This window comes from Rhinolophus sinicus, linkage group LG04, assembly GCF_036562045.2.
Source record: "Rhinolophus sinicus isolate RSC01 linkage group LG04, ASM3656204v1, whole genome shotgun sequence".
Taxonomy (NCBI): Eukaryota; Metazoa; Chordata; class Mammalia; order Chiroptera; family Rhinolophidae; genus Rhinolophus; species Rhinolophus sinicus.
Genome location: NC_133754.1, coordinates 136,618,805 through 136,646,396, shown reverse-complemented (window position 1 = coordinate 136,646,396; position 27,592 = coordinate 136,618,805). Strand labels below are relative to the sequence as shown.

The 27,592-nt window shown below is 34.0% G+C and overlaps 1 protein-coding gene across 4 annotated transcripts in view; it reads right to left on the bottom strand.

Annotated features, from left to right (window-relative positions):
- BRD10 (bromodomain containing 10) overlaps positions 1–27,592 on the bottom strand; it is an 82,804-nt gene that overhangs the window by 36,515 nt on the left and 18,697 nt on the right. For 3 of the 4 annotated variants that reach the window (XM_019727147.2, XM_019727148.2, XM_019727149.2), the window contains exons 2-3: positions 21,054–21,254; positions 5,738–7,155 (exon numbers count right to left, since the gene is read on the bottom strand). In XM_019727147.2, the coding sequence (XP_019582706.2) occupies positions 5,738–7,155; positions 21,054–21,254 (1,619 nt within the window). The remainder of the gene's footprint in view (positions 1–5,737; positions 7,156–21,053; positions 21,255–27,592) is intronic. The other variant, XM_074330454.1, reaches the window with a different exon arrangement.

Genomic DNA, 27,592 nt, shown 5'->3' with positions numbered 1-27,592 from the left:
TATTTCCTTTTTTCCTCTCTAATTTAGAATAATGAATGAGTTGTTAATTTCTGCTACTTATTGAAACATCTCTCAAAAATTTTTTTCTGTCAATGTGATAGAAAAGTCACACAATCACTCCTACCAGGATTTAGAATTTCCTATTTCTGAAGTTATCTTCTATCCCTTCATCTAAACCCTGCCAGTTTCTTTTTATAACTCTTTAATGATGTCCTTCCTAATTACCTTGCTAGATCCTTTCTCCTAATCTTGCCACTTACTAGCTGTCTGACCCTGTACACACTAATAACTTAGTTTTTTTAACTCTGTTTTTTTAACCCATAAAATCTATATAATGGAGAATAATAACAGCATCTACCTGATGGAGTTTTTATGAAGGTTAAATGACACAATATGTATAAAAGCTTAGAATAGTGCCTGGCACACAGTAAGCATTATATGATTATTCACTTTTGTGGGGGTGAGGTGGGGTGGGGTGGAGGAGTAGAAGGCACTAAAATAAAAGGACATAGAATACAGTTTATCCTTTCACTCTCATATTATCTTGGGATCTCAAGCTGGTCCTTTGGTAAGTTTTCCCCATAAAGACACACAGTTAGGTTCTATAATGCTACCAACACAGAACTACACAACCTTTTCACAAATATGGGCCTGGATGTAATTAAATGTTGTAGACTACATTACTTTCTCAGTCATTCCCTATAAAGCAGCTCATTGCTTTTTACACATTTAATAAATCTTATTTCATGCTCATTTCCTTGCACTGGGCTCCTGATTGAATTATTTAAAATAGCACCAACTGCCCAGAAAGATATCACCCCAAAATGGCATATTCTCATCACTCAAACAGCTTCTTAAAACCTCAACTTTTCCTTAAGTGTTTTTCCTGCGCTAATTTTTTCAGTGACACTTGGCTTAATTATACCTCCATGCTTTTGCTCACGTTATTAAGCGTTTTTCATCCATCCAATCCCCATTATTCTTCAAAGCCCTTCGTCCTCAGTGAAACCTTCCCAGACTCCTACAGCACATACTGATTTACCCTTTACTTGACATTGTATTGAATGGTTTTTATTATGTACTTAACAATTACTAGAATGAGGTTATTTACCATTCTGAATCTTAGTTTCTTCACCTATTAGAGAATAACACCACTTGTCTTACTTAATCAGTTTAGAGAAGATACCACAAAATGATTTGGTTGAAAATAATGACCATGTAAGGAAGGAAAAAAACCCTCCAAACCAAATAGGCTGAAATGAATAACTTAAAACACCATAAGCTTTTTGTAACAATTAATGTATGTTTAATAATTTTTGTCTGTTTCTTCAGGCCTTATAAAAAGTCCTCTACCTTTTAAATTTTCTAATTAATTTCAGTCAACTCTACCTGCTCTACAATCTATAATAGTATATTATTGAAAACAATCAAAATGTCCAATAAGGAGGTTGGTTAAATAACTACAAAATACACATAACAGAACCATACACAGTCATTTGAAATGCTGCTGCAGAAATCTACTTACTGCACAAAGATGTTCATGGTATACTATTACGTGGAAAAAAAGCAGATTGTAAAATGGTAGGTATAGATCATATTCAAAAATATAAATGCCTTGAAAAGGATGTGAGAGATACATATCAAGGGGTTAATGTTAGTTTTAACTGGGTGAACCATATTATGTGTGCACATTTATTTATTCAATAGATTCCTACACAATGTGTCAATCACTGTGCTAAGTATTTGGGATGCAAAACCAGAAACAATTCTTCTGTCCTCAAGAATGCTATAGAATATTGAGAAACAAAACATAAAAAATAGCTAACCTGTATATAGTCAAAACCTAGGCTTTTTGGTCATTTGCATGATATCACCATTTTCCAAATAATACCCAGGATGTTCAGTAATTCTATGACACAATTTCATCAGGCTGCAGAGAAACAGGTCCAAGCCCATTGTGGAAGAAAAAGAATTTGCTTTGTATTTTTACCTGCCTAAATCATGTATTTCACATTTACTTCGATAGAACTTGTACAGGAGGAGTAACATTCCTCCCTCCAAAACAATACACTAAATTTTCATACAATGACTAGATATTAGGTTGGTGCAAAAATAATTGCGGTTTAAAAAAGGTTTAAAACAAATTGCAAAAATCGCAATTACTTTTGCACCAACCTAATAATTACAACATCAAGAGGTCAAGATCAATGATTCCAAGGCTGGCCATAAATTCAACTTCTAGTGACAAATATAGTTTCCAATTTTAAGTAATAAACACTGCTCTCCATAATAAATACTGTAACAAATGTAGTACCTTGTAACACAAACTAATGGTCTCAAAATTATTAGTCAATGGTTTTTCCAAGATTTATATTAAGTAAACTTTTCACTATTACAGGAAACTCTGCCTTTCTAGAAAATTGACTTAGCCTGAAAATCAACTCTATGATGACTAGATACACGTTAAATATAAGTTTAACCCCATTTTTTTGGTAACTGGTGTATAAATATTTTCTAATCTTTCTACTCTGTGTAAGGTAATGCTTGCCTTCTGAAGCGCACTTTCATCGACAACTTACTATCCTTTCGAATTTACTGCTATAGAAATTATTAAATTTAATTTCAATCAAGGCTAAGAAAAGAATGTTACAGAATAGAGGGGAGACAATCACCAAAATAAGCTAGACACAAATGCAACTGTTATGACTAAATCTTATAAATAAGTATTATGAAGAATTATCTGATGCTGTTAAGTACAAAAAATGAGGAAAATTCTGATGTTTTCCTGTTTCATGTTTCCAAGAGTAAAGAACAGGCTAAAAATGAATTCAAAATTCAAAAAGCAGAAAGAAAACTCCAATTCTGAACAATGGATAAAAATGCTTAGAAGTTGCAAAGCTGCCTCAAAGTGCACTAAAATTATCAAATCACTTTCAATCAATTTGTCTTTGTGCCTTCTACTAAAAATTCATCCCCCATCACAATAAAAAGGCTTACTAAATTTGGAGAACTCCACCAAAAAGAAATCCTGTAGTGATCAACATAAAAGGGCCCTGATTAACTACATATAGAATTTAGTCCACCCTAAGTTAAGGTTCATAAATCAGTCATGGATGACACAGCTTATACCAAAGTATATTCTGCAGAATACTATTACTTGAAGAAAAAACTCTACGTTCAAATAAATTTGAAAAATACTAGGTTAAAGAAAACTCAACAGTTTTCGTCAAGACTTTCCAGAGTCCTTAATGTTCAGGCCCAGAATCACTTGTCCACAATTCTAAAGTCCAAAAGATTCTGAAGTTTAAAAAAATAATTTATATGGTAGCAAAACCTGACCTGAGCAAAACCTGACCTGAGCTTTATAGTCCTCCCTTCATTTAATCTGACTATTCAACACTTTTCTGTAGAAATTATGTTTGATTACAGGGAATGCACGAAGCTACAGAAGGATGTTACTTAATAAACACTATATACATAATGCCCTTCTAAAATCGAAGATTTCTGAATTCCCAAACGAATCTGTTACAAGAATTTGGTAAAATGTATTGTGAACCTGTAATGATGCACAATGTGAATCTATAAGAGGAGTATTTCCCAAAGCTGTGACTATGGAGCTCACTTTTTAAAAGAGTGAGAAAGGAAATACTGGATTAGGGTACGCTCCAAACTGACTACATATAAAAGGCCACAGTATCTCATACCTAATAAAGGAGCCCAGGGCAAAGCCTCAGAAAGATGAAGCCTCAGAAAGACGAGTGTACTGAAAATGATGTAAAACAAATGTTTTGTTGTTATAACATTTTATGTAACACTGTAGTAACAGAAAGGAGTTTAGTATCTGATGCATCTGATGAAGAAAGAGAATTGGCCTCTGCTTACCCAGCATAACAAGGGAGAAACTGTCCTTGCCACATCCAAGTATTTCTGTCATTAAAGACTGACTTTCTAAAATTTGCTCTGAAGATAACAATGAGTAAGTCTATAGGCAAGTGCATTATTTTCTTCTATTTCATGCCTGTAAGCCTTCACTCAACTGAACAGGCACAGAGAGGGTACATAAGTACTTGCTGAATTTGCTTCTGAGTTTTTTCATTCACTTGTCTAGTATTGGACATGAAAATCCCATTAATTTTCTCTGATCTACGTTCTGAACTTCCATTTAAAAAATGTAGCAACACTTTATTTCCTTACAATATAAATTCCTTTAAATCCAATCCTTAGCAGTTAATATTTTTTTCAGCTACTGGTACAGTCTGTATAGGAGCTATATCAATACTATTTTATTTTATAAACTACTTTAAGTCATATTTACCTTTTAACACATGAATAGTAGGTTATAAATAAACACTTAATAAAAGTAAGTAACAATGGTATTAATAAAACAATATTACATATTTTATATTTTAGAATTGGAAAACTTTTCAAATTTAAAAACATTATTTAATATTTTAGAGGTTAACATTTCAAAGAGAACTTGCCAAATGAATCAAACTGAATTTATATAGCCTAATGAATGGCTTGTAAAATTTAAAAGGCTCACTTCTGAAAGTTTCTTTAAAAACTTGTAGCTTTTCATTGTTTGGATCAATGTGGACCACTTTGCAATTTTCAGTTCAACAAATTAAGCCTATTCTTGATGGAAAATTTTATACTTCTTTATCAATGATACATTACATATACATTTAAAAATACATTCAATTGTATTTAATGATATAATAACTAAGGTAGAATAGCAACTACATCAGCTAAAAATAATTCACTCCCTCATTTGCCAACTTATTGTCAAATCTTAATCATTTTTGTTACTATTGAGGGAAGAAATAAAAACTGAAATCTGCAGATAATGATGATAAACCACAACTCATTTTTAATAAGCAATTCAAGTTTTTCCCAATCAGGCAACTTTTATTAGGGTTAATAAAGTTAATCATCAGTTTTTTATCTCACCTATCCTCTCAATAAATGAAACATTTAAAGTGATTAAAAGTCAAAGAATAGGAAAAGCAAAGCACCTGAGTAATTAAAAACCAGAGCGACCAACCACTGAACACTTTACTTACAGGATTTTTTGTTTTTATTGTTTAAGCAGGCTTGTGACAAATATATTGGGTATGTAAATTTGGTGTAAGACAAGCTTACAAATCCTTTAAAAAAATGATTCATGTCTTATTTGTTATAATTCCTTCCTTAGATTTCACAACATTTTTCTGGATATGAAAATATATACTGAAAACAGAGTGCTGGGAAAATAATATGATGTGAGAAAAAAACTGAGACCCAGAAAGATAATCTGAATTGCCTTGGTTTAAGAAGCTCGTTGCTATGAACTTTAGTCCTCAGAATGCTTTTTCCTGATAGTGTTTTTTCATTGCATTGTACTGCCCTTACCCAGGGTAAAAACCAAAAACAACAACAACAAAAAAACCTACTTCTCATCAGTGATGGAAAGCATCACTTCTGGAGAAACTGGTCCAAAGAAACGTAAAAACATAACGTCCAAAGACTTGCAACCGAGAATTAAATTCAAATGTACTGTACCAGTATTTTTCTGTTGGTAATAAAAAACCTCTTCTGCTCTGGGTTTTAATCACGGGGAATAATATAAAACTTGAGCCTTAAACACACACACACACACACACACCACTTCATTCTGTTCATCAGAGCCTTTCATGATGCTTAACTGAAAGAACTGAAGTATGCTAAACGTAATTCTCACCCATTTGTGTTGGCTTACCAGATTTGTGCTTCTTGTGTTTTGCTTTCTTTTTGATGATCAATAACTTATTCTGTATCTCAGGTTTGTAAGACTTGAATGCAAGAGAATGAAGACCTTCACGCTTTCTCTGTAAGTTTTCATTCAAAACATCTTTCAATTTCTTTTTTTTCTTTTTCTTCTTTTTTGCCCTCATTTTAGTTAGTTTGAGTTTCTTGTGGCTCTGCAGTGACTGCTCTAATAGAATATCCCTTACAACTTTGTGGCAGTTAATTTCTGGATGATCACTGTGACTTCCATTTACATGTATTTGGCAAGATTTTAGAGCATTTTCTTTGAAAGAACTGGGTTCAGGTTTCACTCTGGAAGCTTCACCGTATCTTTCCTGCTTTTCTATAAACCGTATTTCCCCTGGACTGAGAGGCTCTCCAAAGTCAGTAACTTCCCCTGGACTCCCTGGTTTCTCTAAATTTTCTTTACAACAATCAGTTTTTTTAATTTCGCAGGGCCTGCGAATTCTAATTTCACAATTGGATTTCACTTCCATTTCAAAAGAGATGTCATGATTATCCAAGTTCATTTTATCAGGGTAGCAAGTTGGATCAAAATTAATTTCTTGCTCTTTCTTGAAGGAAGAGGGCAAGCTTTCTCTACCACACTTATGCTCTCCATTACTTGTACTAAAATAGTCACACTTGAATTTCTCCAGTTTAATCCGAGGTACTCTTTGTATTTTAATGGGTGGAATTGGAAATTCTGGGGCCTGAAAAGGTCTCTGCTTGTAAATCCGTACATCTGCACCACAGAACTGTGGAAAATGTACGTAAGCATTCTCCAAATAATCATAACCAAGGATAACTTCCCTGCATTCATGAATAGGCTGTCCAAGTACAGCATCTTGAACTTCTTTTTGTGTTTCATACACAAAGTCACAAAGACCCTTAAGTAACCATACTTTCTGGTGGAAAGATAGTTCGTGAAAAGGTTTTTCTTCCAATGGATTAACTCCTCCAAGAACTTTAAAAAACTGAGGACACAACCCAAGTTTTTCAGCACAGTTATTGGGATTTTCAGTCTGTCCTACAGCAGTGTACCACTGCTGTACTTTCTGTCTCAGTGCTGCTTCCCAGGTCCTATAAGGCAAAGTAGGTTTTCGATGTAAGGTAGGTCTGCGATGAGGAGGACTTAATAGAGAAGTCATTATTTTAGATAGGAAAGCATTACACTGAGGCATCAGAAGACAACGTTCCAATTCGTAAAAGACTATTTCTGGCAAATTTAGAATTTGCTGAGCTAAACAAAGGAAATGACCGATAGCTGGAATTTCCCACATGGTCTCCATACAAGTTGGAGCTGCTTGAGCTAGAAGTTTTCTTTCCCATTCTTCAACTTCCTTTTGACTAGCTTCTTCTGCTTCTTTTCTTTCCTGCTCCCGAAGCCTAAAGAAAATTTAACAAAATACACTATTATTGCTTAGAGTAGAGAATATCATAAAATACTACATTTTAAGTATGTCATAGTATTTATCTTCTGTCAACAAGGCAACTGGCTGTTCCAGTTTTCAACATCAGTACAAAATGTCCCAGTAGATGTACCACTATTTTTTTTCAGAAGAAAATATACACATTTAACTTGACCATGGGTTTTGATAGATTATCACTGACAATATTGCCACTTAAAGTAAATTCTTCAACTTATAATGTGCATCAACTTCAAAATAAATGAAAAAAATTTCAAAGCCTGTTTAATAAACAAAAGCACACTTTAGTGCTTTCTAGAAGTAATGTGACCTCATATAGGAGTTGTAAAGATGTTTACATTGTTTGATCCCATAATTCCATTCCTAGAAAATTAAACTAAGAAAATAATTCAATAGAGGCAAAAAGTTATGTGTCTGTCAGTGTTAACTGGAGTTTTGTCATATAACAAAAACAAAACTATAAAGAAGTTGTGGGCCGGCCTGGAGGCTCAGGCGGTTACAGCTCCATGCTCCTAACTTCGAAGGCTGCCGGTTCAATTCCCACATGGGCCAGTGGGCTCTCAACCACAAGACTGCCATTTCAATTCCTCGAGTCCCGCAAGGGATGGTGGGCAGCGCCCCCGGCAACTAAGATTGAACACGGCACCTTGAGCTGAGCTGCCACTGAATTCCCAGATGGCTCAGTTGGTTGGAGCGTGTCCTCTCAATCACAAGGTTGCCGATTGACTCGAGCAAGGGATGGTGGGCTGTGCCCCCTGCAACTAGCAACGGCAACTGGACCAGGAGCTGAGCTGCACCCTCCACAACTAAGACTGAAAGGACAACTTGAAGCTGAATGGCACCCTCCACCACTAAGATTGAAAGGGCAACAACTTGACTTGGAAGAAAAGGCCTGGAAGTACACACTGTTCCCCAATAAAGTCCTGTTCCCCTCCCCCAATAAAATCTTTAAAAAAAAAGAAAAGAAGTTGTATTCCACAACTGGCAAATAAGCTGGCTATATTATGTAGCCTTAAAAATTGAAATTACAAATATCATATATAAACACAAAAATATAAGAACACAACATAGTACTTAACAAATAATAGCAATAATGAAAATATGCATACACTGAACAAGGACATGACAGTATTTCAAAAATAAATTATTCCTAGGTTGATGGGATTATGGGTGTTTTGTCCCCCTTAAAAATTTCTTTACTGACACTGCAACAAAATCTTCTTAATTAAAACAATTTAAATTAGATGAAAAGAAAGAAACAAATCTTTGTGATCTTGTATTAGGCAATGTGTTCTTAGATATGACACCAAAAGCACAGGCAATAAAAGAAAAAATAGAGAAAATTTTTGCAAATCATATATAAGAAACTTCTATGTAGAAAATATAAGGAACGCTATAACTAAATAATGAAAGGACAAATAACCTGATTAAAAAATGGGCAAAGGGTCTGAATAGACACTTCTCTTAAGATATACAAATAAGCACATGAAGAGATGCTCAACATTGTTACGCAGACAGAAAGGTAAATCAAACCCACAGTAAGATACCAATTCATACCCATTAAGATAACTAAAAGAGAGAACCACAAGTATTGGTAAAAAGGTAGAGAAATTGGAAACTTCATACACTGGAAAGGATACAGCTGCTTTAGAAAACACTCTAGCAGTTCCTTAGAAGGTTAAACAGCATTATCATGTGAGCCAGCAATTCTACTCCTAGGTATGTACACCAAAGAAATGAAAATTTATGTCCACACAAAACAACTGTACATGAATGTTCATAGCTGTATTATTCATAACAGCCAAAGAATGGAAACAGCCCAAATGTCTATCAACTCCTGAATGGATAAATAAAATGTGGCATATCCATATAACAGAAAATTACTTGGCAATAAAACAAATGAAGAGCTGATACATGCTACAATATGGATTAACCTTGAAAACATGATACTAAGTGAAAGAAGCCATCCACAAAAGACCACATATATTGTATAATTCATTTCCATTTATATAAAATGTCCAGAATCTATAGAGACGGAAAGTAGATTAGTGCTTTCCTAGAATTGGGGAGGTCAGGGAAAATGGGGAATCCCAGTTAACAATCTTGCTTTTTGGGGTGATGCAATGTTCTAAATTTGACTGCGGTGATGATTGCACAACTCTGAATATACTAACAACAACTGAAACTACACTCTAAGTAGGTGAACTGTATGGTGTATGAATTTTACTTCAATAAAGCTGTATAAAAAAGAAAATAAAAGTTTTGGATGAGAAATTAGAATAACAACAAAGGAGGGAAAAATGTAGTAATTTATCTTACTTTTGCTTTTTCAAGAGTGAGAACACTCCTTCTAGAAAAGATGTATGAAAACATTGAAATGTGACTAATTCTGGGCTCTAAGTGAAAACTGAAGTATGTCTGACAGCCGCTATTTTTCTGTACTATCATATTGCACTTTGTTAAAACAAATACACAGTAAGAACATTATTTTAGCAGTATTAGGATTTTTTTTTTTAAGCCTACTTTTACATTTTTAGCTGACAGGTCACACTCTTAACTCCTTGCTATTACAGATATAACAAAATTATCTGATCAAATAATGTTAGTTCATTAAAAAAATTAATAAACTCATTTATGATTTGGCACTTACGTATATTAATCACATTTAAACATCCAAATAATGCTAGATATTCTTAATAAAATTTGTTTCTGAAATGTGCTTATAGTTTTAAAAAGTTTTAATTTTTTACTGAATGGGCGTGGTGGTGGGCTGACAGAATCTGGCTTCCCCAATACAAAGCTGGGACTCCAAAAGCCCACATAATCAGTAGGAGTGTGTACTAGAAACAACACTTCCTTTCCCCGTCCCCAACTAGGGGACTGCAAGGAAAATTATCTTCACAATAGGAGTGGTGAATGGAAAAAAATAATTAAAATCTGTCCTAAGATTTTATAACTACAAACTGACTCTCATGTGGATTTTAATTCCTCCAGTCACAAATCCCAGGGTGCTCAGAAAAACATCACTAAGAAATGTGTTTAATGTGATCTCATGCCCAAACTGTTGTCAGAAAAAATATCAAATCTATAAAGGAAAGAAACTTATACTTAGATCTTCAGAAACTCCCACTGATACAGTGACAAGTTCATAGTCAAATATAACAAAATATAAAAGGAAATAAGGTACTATGAGGTGCAGGAAAAAAACATGGCCCCCCAAAAACTACAGATATAGAAATTATAGGACATGGACGATACAATACTTAGTGAAAAGAAATTGAAAACATGGGTAAAGTCAAGGAGAGTATAAAAAATTTTTTTAGAAAGACAGAGCAGTAGTTTTCTATTGTTATTTTTTAAAGTGTATTTTTCCAGGACCCATCAGCTCCAAGTCAAATAGTTGTTTCAATCTACTGTGTTTCCCCCAAAATAAGACCTAGCCGGACCATCAGCTCTAATACATCTTTTGGAGCAGAAATAAATATAAGACCCGGTATTATATTACATTAAATTACATGATATATTATATTATACGAGGTCTTATATTAAAATAAGACCAGGTCTTATATTAATTTTTGCTCCAAAAGACACATTAGAGCTGATAGTCCGGCTAGGTCCTATTTTCAGAGAAACACGGCACTGGGTGAAAAAAATACTAACAGAAGCTGTGCCTAAGGTTATTTTGGTCATGTATAACTTAGTAGGAATATTTCTAATGAGCTTTACAAAAAAAATTATGTTTTAAAATATCTTAATATTAATGTTACTACTTTTTAAAACTTTTATTGAATGATTACCATGTGTGAGGATGCAAAAAGGTGAAGCTCTTTAAGAAAACATATATAGGAGCTTTAATCCAAAATAATCCATTAATTCAGGAACCAAAACAATGTATGCAAATTAGTAGCATGAAAAATGAAAGACATTTATTTATATTTTCTAGAGTGACTAATACATGATATTGTATTTTAGGAAAACCAACCATGCATATTTTTTTTTAAATTAAATTTACTGGGGTGACAATTGTTAGTAAAATTACATAGATTTCAGGTGTACAATTCTGTATTACATCATCCCAACCATGCATATTAAGTGTTCAGTCAAGCTTCCTACGTAGCTGCCAACGAAAGAATTTCTTCTGATTAGTCAAAGCAGAAAAGGAATTTATTTAAAGATTAATAGGGAGCTTACATAAACTCTGTTAAGGATCAGAGAGCCAAATTTAGAAGATAGGAAGATTTAAATCCCAATTACACTTTGGGAGACTCTCCAGGAAAAACTAGACTGTTACCATTACTTGGCACCTCTGATACTAGGAACCTAGAAAAACCAGAAGCTCCCACCACCACTTGTATCAAAACACACACTCCCCTGCCCAAGACTGCCACCTCATGTAGCTCCCAAGCAATTTCAAGTGTGAAGAATATGACTGGCCATATGCCTCTATTTTAGCTGTGTTGAGGGTATAAGGATATAAATTTTCTGGCTTCTACTTTGGGAAGTAAAACTTATGAGAAGTCACCAAAATGTACGGAAGATGTTCAAAAATGTTGGGTGGTTACAAACGATGAATGTGTACTTCATTAAGTCACTTTGTTACTTAATGTTATGGAGAATTTGAAAATAAATCACTTAATCATACATCATAGTTTCATTTCACAAAAATATAGAAAACATTTTTGTTTTAACTCCAGTGATTTCCAAATCAATAAAATACCAATAACTTTATACAAATATATGAAACAAGAGTATAAAAAACATATACACTATTTCTGGTATCCAGTTGGCAAAAAAGCATGGTTAACAGATCCAATATTTTGTGTGTGTGTGTGTACACACACATGTGCAAATACACACACATCATTTTTTTTTTTAAGGAGGGCGCAGCTCACTGTGGCCCATGCGGGGATCGAACCGGCAACCTTGGTATTACTAACACCATGCTCTAACCAACTGAGCTAACCGGCTACCCCGAGATCCAATATTTTTTTCAGAGCTGGTGCTCTAACCAACTGAGCCATCTGGCCGCCCCGAGAGCCAATATTTTTAATGCAGCTAAAGTAAACTTTAATGATTAAAACTGCTAATAATGTCATATTTCAGATTAACAGAAATTTATTTGATGAGAGCTAACATTTAATTTTAACCAATTTTATTGTTTAAATTATCTAAAATGTATTATATACTTTCCTGCTTATTAAACAAGGTATATAAAATACAATTTTTCCTTAATGGCTCAAGGTCACCATTATAAACAGAACACAGTAGTTATAAGTACCTTAAAAACTGTTTCAGCAACTATAAATTAATCAGCCCTTTCATTCCGTTTCCCCAGAACTTTGACTTGTAAGTTGCTGTCTCCTAATCAACAGTGCCTCTGCATACCAATCGGCTTCAAGATCACTTGCTGTCCTATCAGCATTTACCTGAAGATGGTCAGACTATGAAGCCATACTCAATATTTATTCCTCTTTGTTCAACATGCATCATCTGTCATCTCCTTTGCATTGGTTTCCAATGCTGTCCAAATAAAGATAGTAATAGAGGAATGCCAGGATTTTGGATTTTTACCATGTGATATAAGAAACCATTATTTGTTATGGCATATACTGTACAACAAGGAAAACTACTGTATAAAAGTTAAAATATGGAGTGGGGACTCCCTTCCTTTAACTGGAACTGAGCACAAATCAGAGACCTAACTGTTGGACTTAACAGATTAAAAAAAAATTTTACTTTTAATATGTATTAGAATTGTTCAGCTTGCTGTCAATGTGGATTTCTGATATAAAAGTTGTTTTAAAATACTTGGGTTGGAAACTTTATCTTCTTACCTCTTGTGCCAAAGGTTTTAATGAAAAAAAAAAAAAAAACCTATGCCCAGGGCTAAGGCAAAACTACAGTAATCAATTTTATGATCTTTGCACTCTTCCCTGTCTTCCAATATGACCTTTCCTTATGATGATTTCAAAGTCCCTTTCTAGACCTAATTTTACACTATCAGTAATCTCTACTAGCTTCTGACTAACTCTTGACAGAATATTATATTGATAGAATTTCAGGTATCATGATATGGGACGGTAATTGTAAAGAGGAAGGGAGTCTTTGTTTAGCAGTCCCATGTATTTACTGCTTAAACGTCACACTTTCCTTCTGAGGACTCAAAAGAAATCTTGGGATAGGCTTAAAAGACATTTAAAACACTCTGCCTGTTGCACATTACAAATTTTAATACTTCTTCTTATAATTTTCAATTATAAAAGAAAAGCATGCTTACTTTAGAAAATTTAGAAAACAGGTTAAAAATCCCACCAATCTTGATGTATTTTACAGGTGTTCTTATGTGAACTCTAAATTTGTATGCACATAAAGTTAATCTTTTATGTGGCACTGAAGAGAGGAAAAGCAAGCCACTGTAGCTACGATAACAAAAATGAGGGAAAGATTATGAGATTACAGAGGTACGATGAGGCCAAAAAATGAAAGCAGGGTCTTATAAATTACACTTAGTCATTAAAGTTTTTTGTGTGTGCAGCTGACTCATGAACAACACAGGTCTGAACTGCATGGGTCCACTAACATGAAATTTTTTTTTCAATAAACATATTGGAAAAATTTTTGGAGATTTTCTTACTACTGTGAAGCTTGTACTGATTACATGAGGCTACCATAAAGCAATCATATTGCTGTTTCTTCATTATTAATGCATAAATCATTATACCTGTAAACAAATATGAATTTCTTTTTCACATTATCTTTTCATTTTTGATGTCTAATGTTAGTAATATACAGTGTTTTGTATATAAGACAATACTGATATAGGTACTGATAGACAATTCGTCTTATAAACAGATGACATAATTTACAATATTAGTACATTACAGTAAATGTGTTTCCTCTTACGATTTTTTCTCTAGCTTATTTTATTATAAGAATACAGTCTATAATGTATATAACACACAAAATATGTGTTAACCAATGGTTTATGTTATTGTCAACAGTAGGCTATTAGTAAAGTTTTGGGGGAGTCAAAAGTTTTATGTGGATTTTCGACTGTGCGGAGGGTCAGCACTCCTAACCCCTGTTGTTCAAGGGTCAACTGTACTTGCTTTGTTTTAGGTATATGGTAGGTAATGGAATAGGTAAGTGGCATGATCAAATTTACATCTGGAAAAGTTCATTCCAGCTTTAATGTGAAAAAAAGACTGGAATGAGGCAAGCATTGACATTTAAACCAATTAAGAGAACAGTAGTCTACATGAGAGATGAAGGAACTGAATGGAGACAGAAAAGATAGAAGGAAGTGAAGTGGGCAGACTCAGGAGAGATTTAGGAAATAAAATTGTCAAGATTTGGAGATGGATTTGATTTATATGTGAGAAAAAGTAAGGTGTCATAGATGAATCCGTATATAACTAAGTAAGGTTCCTAAATTGCATAATCCAATAGACAATGGAGCCACTCACCAATATAGGGAACATTATAGTAGGATCAAGTTTCAAGAGGAAAGATCATCCTTTCATAGTAAATTTTAGATGTAATCAATTTGAAGAAGATATCTATAACCAAATCTTTTGTTTGCCTCCAGATCTATGCTCTGCCCTTCACTGTATATTTTATCTATATCAACAAGCAACCTTACTCACTAGATTTTTTTAGGTTCAGTCAAGGAGGGCTGGCAGGTGATCAGAGAAATTAGGGTAAAGTATTTATTCCACTGGCTCCCTCTCTGTGAGGTTGAATTGGGCTGTGTCCTTCAAAAGAAGGTATCATCTCAATACAGTCTCTTCTTTGTAACTTTCTCCTGGGTACCAGTAGCTACTCCCTCTAACTCGCCCTGGTTAACAGCCTTATCTCTTAATGTCCCGCTGTATGTATCCCAACCCCTTTGGAAATAAACCCTCTTTGGAATATCCTACTTTGAATGCACCACATATTTCCTGACAGATAAGAGACACTGACACTGACAGATAACACAGAGAACAAGTAGGCAATTAGATCTGAAACTTAGAGAAGTCTGGGCAAAAGGCATGGATCTATAAGTCTTCTGCATATAGGTGGTATGGACATGGATGAAATCACTCATGAAGAAAAGTATAACATGAGAAAAGAAGAGGCTCTTGGACAAAAATTTGAGATGTGGGTAGTTAAGAACCAGATAAAACTAAAATATTGGACAATGATGACATTTAAGATTGAGAAAGAGTGCCTGGAGTTAAAAAGTCTGAAAATTGATGTGTTGTTGGGAAGGAGGTACATTAAGTTTATTCTTTAAGTTAAGGATACATGACATTTTATTGGTATAATTTAGTACTTTATATAGAACCAATATGATGGTAACTACTTTATCAACATAACCTCAACTTTATCAATATAACAACTTTAAGACCACATTATGGTGATCAACATTCCCTAAAACATTAAAGAACTTGCCATGACCATAAGATACAAAGCAGACTGAATATATACACACACAGATACAAATGAGGTTGGACAATTAAGTTCATGAACTCATCCTAGAAAAAGTGCTACATACTTCATTGCTGAATATCCCTACAGTCACCTTCAAAGTACTCCCCTTGGGAAGCTATGCACTGATGCCAGTGCCTAGTCCACCCTTCAAAGCAATTTTGGAACTCTTTTTCTGGAATGGGCATCAGGACTGTCGTCGTATTACCCTCAATGTCCTGAATGTCATCCAAATGTCTTCAATATTTCCTTCATTTTCGGGTAAAGAAAGGAGTGCTTGGGGGCCAGATCATGTGAGTAGGGAGTTATTTGTTTACTGGTTAAAAAGTCCCTCACAGACATTGCCATGTGAGCTGGGGTCGTGATGCAAGAGCCATGAACTGTTGGCGAAAAGTTCAGGTCATCTAACTTTTTCACGCAGCCTTTTCCAGCACTTCCAAATAATAACTTGGTTAACTGTCCAGATAGTAAAATTCGTAATGAATAATCCCTCTGATACCAAAAAGGCTTAGCAATATTGTTGCAACAAGTTCGGGAACTTAATTGTCACATCTCCTATTACAGAAATGTACACTTGAAACCTATATAATTTTACTAACCATTGTCACCCAATAAATATATATATATGAAACCATGTTTTTTAGACACTGAATATCAAACAGTCAGAACTGTGATCCCCCAAAAAGTGAAAAAAGGTGATCCCTGTAATCACCTGGCTTTCTGACTAAAGGCAATTTCCACACTACAATAGCAGGGAAGGAAAACCCCAACAGTCCAGTGGAGTTGAGTTGAGGAGATGGAAATATGCACTGGGGCAGGATAAGGCACCTAGAAGTTGTAAGACAATTCCAAAAAGAAGGAAGCCGTGCAGGAAAAAGCTTCAGAAAGCTACAGAAGCATCCCCTTGAGACTTCTGAATAATAGCTCGTGACTGCGTAGAGTAAAACTTGACAAAGTTTGACAAGAATGGCCAGGAAATTGTAAACTCAGAGAGCTTACACACAATGGGGAGACTAGATGAAGTGGATAGTCCTCAGTCATCACCTGGGGGAATTCAGTGGAGACCCCCAAGAGGTCATACCTCATTAGTAGGGTTGAACTGGTAAAGGCTATTCCAGATCCACCCTAGAACAGTTTAAAACCTGGACTTGAAGGGATCATCAAATTGATCCAAATTCCCTGCAAGAACAAAGCCCAATCCCCTTAACTCAACAAGGTAACATTCACAGTGTCCAGTTCCCAATTAAGAAAACAAAAACACCGACTGTTCCAAGAAACAGAAAAATGTAACGTATAACCAGGAAAAATACCATTCAATTCAAAGACCTAGAAAAAACTAAGACCTAGCAGATAAAGGACATTAAAACATGAGCATAATGATGAGAAAAGAAGATATTAAAAAAAGAGCTAAATGTAACTTATAGAGTTGGAAAAATACAGTATCTGAAATAAAAAGATCCCTGGATTAGACACTGCAGAAGAGAAGAGTAAGCGTGAAAACTTATCACAGAGAGGAAGACTGAAAGCCTATAGCATAGATCAGAGAAGCAAAAAACCCCGAGCAAGATAATCAACACAAACATACATAAACTCAATCCCAAGCCAAAGGCACATTACAATCAAATTGCTGAAAATCAGTACGATAAAATCTTAAAAGCAATCAGAGAAATAAGATAAATTATGACTAGAGGAACAAAGATAAAGAGAACAGAAGACTTCCCTTCAAAAACTACATATGGTAAAATATGTCATGCTTAAAATACTGATAGGAAAAAAGAAAAACCAAAAAAATAAACAAAAACCTGTAAACCTAAAATCATTCTCCTTCAAAACATAAGGCAAAACAAAAACTTTTTCAGACCAAAAAAATAAAAGCTCAGAATTCATCACTGGCAGACCTACATAAGAAATGCTATAAGAAGTTCTTTAGGCAATAGAAAAATGACAACAGACAGCATTATGGATTAATACAAAGGAAGGCAGAAAATGTTGGGAAGGGTAAAGGTATAGATAAATATAAAATACTTTTTCTCCTCGATCTTAAATTTCTTCAAAAGGTAACTTTAAAACATACACAATAACAGTTTATTGGGTTTATAACACAAGTAGAAGTAAAATGTATGACAACAGCGTAAAAGATGGGAAAGGTAAATAGAAGCATCCCATAAAGTGGTACAATATTCGAAGTTAACTGTGATTAGGTTAAGCACATCTTGTAAACCCTAGAGAAGCCACTAAAAAAAATTCAAATAATGATGTATAGCTAATAAGCCAATAGTGAAAATAAAATGCAACATTAAAAAATGTTACAAATATTATCAGGGATAAAAAGGGACATTCATAACAATAAGAAAGAAGTCAATCCATCAAAAAAAACAAAAACAAAAAACCCTAAGAATCATAAATATGTATGCATCCAATATCAAAGTTTCAAACTACCTGAAGCAAAATCTTTCAAACTCAAGAGTAGAAATAGACAAAAGTTTTTTGATTTTCACTATACTAAAATCAATTGTATTTCTATATATTAACAACAAAAAATTATAAACTGATTTTAAAAGTAATTTACAATTGCATTGAAAACATGAAATATGTAGGGACAAAGTAAACTAATATGTGGAAAATGTGTACACTGAAAACTATAAAACACTGCTGAGAGAAATTAAATAATTATCTTGAAATAAACTGATAAATTCCACTCAATCTCAATCAAAACTCCCTCAAGCTTTTGGTTTGTTTTTGTTTTTTTTTGTATGAATCAACAGTATGATTCTGAAGTCACACAGAAATACAAAACTCCTAGTATAGCCCAACAATTTTGGGAAAAAAACACACCAGAAAGTAAAACACAAAGTTGGAAGATTCATATTATCAAATTTCAAGGCTTTCTATAAGGCTATAGTAATCAAGTCAATATAGTATTAGCATAAAGACTCACCTATAGATAAATGGAACAGAAGTCCAGAAAGACTCACAAATATACGTTCAACTGATTTTCAACAAAGATGCAAAAGTAATATAGTGATGAAAGAACAGTTTTTTTCAACAAATGATACTGGAACAACTGGCTATCCATACAGGAGAAAAATAAACTTTTATCCTTACTTCAAACCACATGGAAAAATTAATTTCAAATGGATTATAGGCCTAACCATAAAAAAATAAAACTTAGAAATTTCTGGGGAAATAAAAAGGAAAAAAAAATCTTCATAACCTTGAGTAAGCTAAGATTTCTTAGATCACAGAAAGCCCAAAACATTTAAAAATAAATAAATAAAACTCAAAGCTAGTATTTTCTCTTCCTCAAAAAACACTGAAAATGAAAAGGCAGGCCTTGGACTGGAAGAAAACATCTGCAATGCATACACCTATATGACAAAGAACTTCCATCCAAAGTATATAAAAGAACTGTTATGTGTTTCCCCGAAAATAATACCTAGCTGGCCAATCAGCTCTAATGAGTCTTTTGGAGCAAAAATTAATATAAGACCTGGTCTTATTTTACTATAAGATTGGGTCTAATATAACATATAATTAATATAATGTAATATAATATAAAATACCTGGTCTTATATGAATTTTTGTTCCAAAAGATGCATTACAGCTGATTGTCTGGCTAGGTCTTATTTTCGAGGAAACATAGTAAAATTACAGGGAATCTTGATTATACATGTTTAATTTCTTTAAAAATTGCTCAGTAGTGAGTACATGGGCCTTTATTATAATTTTATTTATTCTTTGATCCATGCTTAAAAGACTTAAAAAAGAAAAAGTAAACACTGTACACAAAGAGAACTTAATTCATATTACTCCATTACATTATCATAGTCACTAAGACATTTAATGAAAGATTTCCCCCCATGTTTTATTCACTTATGGACACACAAAAATATATGTAAAATTGGAGAAAAGAAAAGATGTAGTCATATTTGTATTTTCCTATTAGCCATTCCTTCTTGGATGCTTAATGCTGTCTCATCACTTCAAACAAATTATTAAAAACCAGAGTTCACTGATCTCTCCCCACACCACAGACTCAAGCTCTTCTTTGTTCTTTGCTGGTTCCATCATCTTACAAGTTACAAGAATAGCATATTGCTTAAGAGCACAAGTTCTAGAGCCAAACTGCCTGTGTTCAAATCTTGACTACCACTCAAAAATTGCCTGTCCTTGGTCAAGTTTAATCTCTCTGTGCCTCAAAATAAATGTTGAATCCATATAAGGTGCTTAAGAGCTAAACCTGGCAAATAGTCATACTCAATAAATGTTACTTAATCTTTTTTTAAATCTTCTTATTGCTACTATCACTATTATTACAACTACATCCTGACTCATCTTTTGTTTCTTCCTTGTTCCTCCTATATCAAGGAAGGTACTAAGTCCTAACGATTGTTCCTAGGACAATGACCTCTCCATATTTCTGGACTCCAGTAGTGGAAGCCTACCCAGACTACTTATAGCCTTCTTCCCACAAGACTTCCTTTTCTTTAATTTCTCGCCATTCTACTCTATTACAAACTATTACCAGATTAACCTTTATTCCTTTCCATTAAATCCCCTTTGCTATAGCACAAGTACGAAATGCTCAAGTATTTTACAGTGGGTTCTCAATTATAAAAACTGTGGTGGTATAAAGTCTCAAGGTTGAGTGTTAATCCTACAAATATCAAAGCAAGCTATATTTATTACTATGAGAGGAGCAACAATATATTATAAATTGCCTTTTAGTAGCATTAGCAGTTCCCTATTACATCAACAATCATTCCTGACATAGTTTAAGACTTGATTTAGTATAAAAATTAGCAGTCTCTTTTGAGTGCTCACTTACCTGTTTGGACTCTAGTCTCTTTTGTCTTAAGTAATAAGTATCATCAATCTATGTTCCCAGACCCTAGAAGGTTAACACTAATTGAGCAAAACATTCGTTCCTGACGAACCCCAAGTAAGCATAGTTATCTGGGAAATTAATATCACTGGAGGAACTCGCAGAGGTGAACCTATGTGTCATTTTAAATTATGTAATCTATGGAGTTTCTCCTAATTTTAAAGGTCTATGAGTCTATTCTAAAGCTATACAAATCTATATACAATTCCTCTAACTTAAAATTAATAATTCATTTGAAAGAAAATCTAGAAAACATTCTGAAATCTTTTATAAAAAGTATTTTTGTATTGCTTCAAAATAATTTGGTTTAAAAACTGTATTTTTAAACAAATTCATGGTGATATTTCATTATAAATTCATACTTAGGTAACAAGGCATTTTGGAACACTACTAAAACGGGCCCAGAAATTTGATACGGGCACAACAAAGTTACACAGCTACTCTTTGAAAAGTAGTTCCTGGAAATTTGAACAACATGAACTTAATTTTTTTTTAACATTTACCTTTTTTCTTCTTTTGCTCTCAGCTGTTCTTCCTGTCTCAAAACTTGAACCATTATAGATTCAAAAACTCCACTTGTCAAGCCTGCCAAACTTCGAGTTGTTGACCGACGCCTTGTTGAAGTACATGCAGTTCCCTTCTCATCCTCCAATCCATAATAGCCTCTAGATGTAACTGCTATCGTTGTCTTTTCTCTCAAGTGCCTTGGAGAAGAATAAGTCAATTCACAAGGTCAAACCTTCTGGGTAAGCAACAGACCCCCTTAACCAGCATCTTAAGAAGAATCCCTTTTGCTAACTATATAAACCTTACTTAGCTATGCTCCAGATTTTTACCATCCTGACATATTTTATAATTTTCATGTCACAAAATCAGTCTGAGTGATAGTCCCTTCCCTACATTTAAAAAAATATAAAACTGAAGCATTAAAATTAAGGATTAAAGCACTATCTCTTTAATGGAAAAAAAGTTTACTGTTTGCAAAATTAAATGTAGCTTATCTTCACATCTCTTCATGTATTTCATACTACCTACCTATCATTGGTATGTGAAAATGTACAATAATACAAAAAGATTTGGGGACAGAAAATTTATGATAAACACTGAAGAAATTATAAACATGTGTACATATTCAATGGAATACTACTCAGCTAAAATAAAAGATGAAACACTGCCATTTGTGACAACATGGATGGATCTTGAAAATATTATGCTAAGTGAAACAAATCAGATGGAAAAAAGTCAAGAACCATATGACTTTACTCATATGTGGTTATCTAAAACTGAAAGTGACAAATGAACAAGACAAACAAACAAAAACTCATAGACACATACAACAGTATGGTGGTTACCAGAGGAAAGGGAGGTGAAAAAGGGTAAAGGGGGTCAAATATAGGATGACAGATAAGACTTGACTTTGAGTGGTGAACACATAATGCAATATACATAAAATGTATTACAGAATTGCACACTTGAAACCTATATAATTTTATTAACCAATGTTACCCAAATAAATAAAACTAAAAAAAATTAAAAATAAAAAACATATAAATGAAGCATTAAAATATATAATTAAGTTGTAAGCATTACACTATATAATTGTAAATTTGGAAACCTGATTAAACTATAAAAAGAATCTAAGAATCTAGATTTCCTCTTCAAACTCACCACAACTATTTGTCTCCCTGTTCTATATTTTATTAATACAGTAAGCTACTAATCTGATATTTAAAGATATTGATGAAAAAGTTTCTCAGCAATTTGCTTTATCATCCATAAATCCCCTTAGTGAATTTGAAATAACTGATTAAAACCACTTACATTGTAAAAAGAAACATTACATTAAACTTTATGAAGTATTTAAGTCTAGACTAAAAACTGACTTCTGAATTTGTATCTGTATTAATTGTAAAAAGCACCAAGGAAAATATCTGCTCTTCTACCTTTGTAAAATATACCACAGCCTCTGAAGCTTTTGTATGTGTTGTTGTTTCCACAATGGCAAAATCAAGTCAATACTCAAAGTAAGTATTCAATGTGCTGGATAAGAATCTATATAAATTAAAAGTTGACCTTGTAGTTGTATTTTCCTGCTTTCCTATAGATTTTAATATAAAATAGGCTAAATGTTCACCAGAACATAAACCTTTATAGCATGAAATACAACCAAACGCCTGTCCATCTTGGACTATGTCCACAGTGGTTTACTACTCTTAGAATAACTTTGTAACAATCTTACACAAATGGTGTGATTGCACGGTTCTATTGAACTGTGCTCTATCATGTGTTTTCTCTGTTATAAGGAGATATTTTGACTAATACAGCTTTAAGGCATGAACTTTAAAATGGTTTGCCAGTAATTCTGAAGAATTTGGGCTAATCTAACCATACTCTTCAGGCTGTGATTCTTTTATGCACAAAAACATTACATCTGTATGATGTAAATTGGGCTGGGAGTAAGGAGCGTAGGTCTAAAGAAAATAAGATGACTGGCAATAACGGATACTAAATGGATATATCATCCTTGGGTTCATTTTAGGAAACGGTTTTGACTGGTGAACTAGGTCTGTAATTTTAATTACTTCCTCATCAATACTAATAGAAGAGAACATTAATAAACAATATTACATTGAACATGATAGCATCTCAAGAGGTCACAGTGTATGTAGAATATTGGCAATAAGGAGAGTTGAGGGAAATAGTAAGTCATATGGCTAAATTGTTACATAAACAAGCCAGAAACTCAATTTTACCCTTAACTTCAGTCTCGTAAGTAGAGAAGATGAAATTATAAATTATTTTTAATAGTATTTTCTCAGAAAAAGACCACAGAGGAATGAATATCCTTTATTACTCATCAGAAATAAAAATTTATAAGCTTTGATACTTATCGTTCATAATTAAAAAACAAAAAAGAAAACTATGATGTTTCTCTCAAATCAACAAAGATTAAAAGACTGATATTTTTTAAAAAAGACTCATATTACTCAGTGTTGGAGCAGGTCTAAAGAAAGAAAAATTCTCATTTTACATTAGTGAGTGTGTAAAATTGGCACAGCCTTTTTAGAAGTCAATTTGGTAATAATCATGAAGACTTAACTTGCATATATCCTTTTACCTATCATGCACCTAGGAATTTACCCTATTAGACACATCTCCACAACATGGAGCAATTACACACACACACACACACACACACACACACACACACACACACAGTGTTTGTTATTTAAAAAGAACAACCTAGAAATAAACATCCTTTGATATGAGACAGATCAAATAAGGTAATGTACCGAAAACATGAAACAGCATCCACCCATTAAAAGAAATTAGGTAAATTGATATGTACTCATTATAAAAGACATCCATATTATACTGCTAAATATAAAAAAGAAGTTTCTGAACTATATCTTTTTAACCCAAAAGGAATTATATACAAGTATATATATAAACATACATACTGCACTGAGTAGTGTGTGTACTTGTGTACATGTACGAGTTCAAATTCTCCCCTAGACTATTGCACTCTCTTCATGACAGGTCTCCTGAGTTCTACTGTGATCTCTCTACAGTCTATTCTTCATGCAGTGACCCTGGCAATCCTTTTATAAGGCAATCAGATCATGTCATTCCCTGCTCTGTCTCCTCCAAAGCCTTCCAGGCTACTTAAAATATAATCCTAAATTCTGAAGGCCTACAAGACCTAGTGTGACATGGCCCTCATCTACCTTTCCAGACCTCATTTTCTACCACTCTGCCCTTAGCTTTTTGTATCCTGGCCACAAAAGTGTCCTTGTTATTCTCAGTCACACCAACAACTACTTTGCACCTCATCTTCCTCTTGGAAGGCCTTCTTCCCCCAGATTTTTGTATGGCTAGGAACCATCACTTCACTCACATCTCTGTTCAAATGCCAGCTTATCTGCGAGGACTTCCTTAACTGGTATAGGATCCCCAGTCACTCTCTATTCCCTAACCCTGGTTTTCTTTTCTTCATATTATCACTACATTGAATTATATAATTATGTATTTATTTGGTAATTAAATTAATTAAATCTCCCCACAAAAATGAATGATCCGGAAGGATATGGACTTTGTTTTGTTAATAGCTATTATCTTCACAGCCTTGTGTGTGTGTGTGTGTGTGTGTGTGTGTGTATTTGTACACATGGTATTTGGATGGATACAAGCCAAGCTGTTTATTTTTCATTTTAAATTTACAAGCATAATTAAAGTCGAAAATTCTAGTCATCTATTTTGTCCATAGTAAAAAATTCCTAAGTAAACATCTGTTACTAACTACTTGAGTTTCATTTATCGGGGAATAAAATGCAGTGTCTCACCTTCAAATAAGAATTGTCAGATAATTAATCAATGATCAAATAATACACTAAAATAACTCTCCCTTTCTAAAAATTCAAGGTTTTTCCTGCATATTAGGAAAATTATGTCATGAAATCAGTTTGCTAGCAGTTTGAAAATAATAGACTGCTACCTATAAGCAGGAGCTCTGCAATAATTATGGTTGACTCACTGAGTTTTATAGTTACCCTTTCTTTTCCTTTATTTCCCCCCACAAAGCATGAATGGTCTTTTCTGTGTTGTTAATACATTCCAAATATGAGAATTCAGAGACTCAGTTCTGTCTGAAATTATTAAAATAAGTATTAAGAAGGAAGTGAACTGATAGTAAGCTCTACTTATGGTTAACATATGGACTAACACTGGCCCCCTACTAAAAGCAGATGTTTGGAAAGTTTTCCACTATTATTTAATTTTGTTGTTGTTATTATCAAAACAATGATGTAAATGTGTCACTTATAAAAACTGAATCTGTACAACTAAAACTTGGAGACAGAATTCTCTAATCTGCTTTAAAATATTCTAAGTAGTTTCAGTCACTTTTAAAAATCCATTTACTTAAAAAATATTAAAATGCAAGTATAATCCTCAGGGTGCTGGCAAGAAAGAATACTAAAAAGGAAGTGATGTTTAATGAAGAGACTATTTACAAATGTACAGGCAAAGTTAAGGGAAACTATGAAGGGATGGTGAAGCACTCCTGGGCTAGCCAGGAAGCTACCATCATTGTAGGCCCAATAGAGGAAGGAGAGGCAATAGTTACTGGAACTAAAAGAGCTGTGATTGTAGAAGAGCATCACACAGTGATTGAGCACTTACTGACAACCTGCAGTCTAGCAAAGAAAAGGCTGTTAGAATAAATATCCCTACCGCTCTGTCCTCCTGTCAGTGCCTCCAATTGACTGACTCCACCCAGAAATCACAGGACAAGGCAGACTAGTTGATGCAGTCCTTAGAAATCAGCCTCCTGGGGCCCAGAGCACAGTGCACAACGGTGCAGAATGGATTTGAAAGGGCAAATGAAGGTTATGCAGCACAGCAGAACCTTAATATTAGTTTTCAGAAGCAACTAACTGAAATTAGGAAAGACAGAACTTTTACTGGTAGATTTCAACAAAAAGTTCTGCACATTTGCTTGATAAGGATCATGATGTAGTCAGCCCAACCTGCAACAAATGCGCTTCTTCAATGTGAGTTTATGTATCTTCATGAATTGAGAACTACAACAGTCAGTAAAACCAAGTACCAAAATAAACCTAACTTAAAACATGCCTTTCAAATAGCTCTAACAGCCAAGTATTAAACCAAGATTTTCAAAACTAATGAAATACCACAAGCCCTCACTAAAACTGTTTGTAATATTAAAATTTAAAAATTACTTTAAAATATGCTTATTCTCACATTTTAAGTATCTAGTTTAATGTTTTATGTTTTACAATATATAAAACATAATAGTACATAATAAGTATCTATATAGGATTGATTTATAAATAAATATGCATACATTGGGGGTACATACTAAATTTTTTCTGCTTAGAAGCCAGATAATTAAAGTTTGGAAACGTCTGCTCTCATCTGCAGCTATATACTGGATACCCAAAAAAGATTTTGGGGAAAAAAAAAAAGTCTTCATTCCTACAAAATAAAAAAAAGCATTTATCACAGACTATTAAACTTATTTCCTACTTGATCCTCTTTACCTTTTATTCTCCCTGTTGTTACTCTTATTTCCCCTACATTTTTAACTCATCATCACCCAGACCTCCAATTCCTTATTTGATTCCTTCATTTGCTCTAACATAATTCAGTCTCTTTCAGTTATTCATATAGATAATTAGTTGGTACTCATTATACGAGTACATGACTTACCTCTTCTCTTATCTCATCTCCCTTAACCAATTATCTTTCTGGCTCAGGCACCCAACGGTTCTCTTGCATCTCATCCAAAAGCTCCTATACCTCCACTACTAAGCACTGTAGGAAAAAGTCCACCTGTAATGTTGTCTAACTGTAACCTACACTGGGCTCAATCCTGGCTAAGATGATTTCTTTGAAGGAAGTCAACTCCCTCATTGGTTCTCCATAACAGCAATTTCAAATGCCATCATTATTTAAAAGCTTTACCCCACCACCCATCATCACTTACAGTTGAGTTTGCCTACCACTTATTTCATAGAGAAAATGGTAGTTTTTAAGAGCTCCATTAACCTAATGTTTCTCTAAAAACAAAATTATCTGAATCCAAACAAAACTATCTGAATGCAACTTTAAGTTGCTGTGAAAAATGTGCCTCCAATCCTCTTATCAAAAACGTATCCACTATATTGGCTCACGCGATTGGAGCTCCATGCTCCTAACTCCGAAGGCTGCCGGTTCGATTCCCACATGGGCCAGTGGGCATCTCAACCACAAGGTTGCAGTTCAACTCCTTGAGTCCCGCAAGGGATGGTGGGCTCTGCCCCCTGCAACTAAGATTGAACACGGCACCTTGAGCTGAGCTGCCTCCCAGATGGCTCAGTTGGTTGGAGCGCGGGCTCTCAACCACAAGGTTGCCAGTTCGATTCCTCAAGTCCCGCAAGGGATGGTGGGCAGCGCCCCCTGCAACTAAGATTGAACACGGCACCTTGACCTGAGCTGCCGCTGAGCTCCCAGATGGCTCAGTTGGTTGGAGTGCGATCTC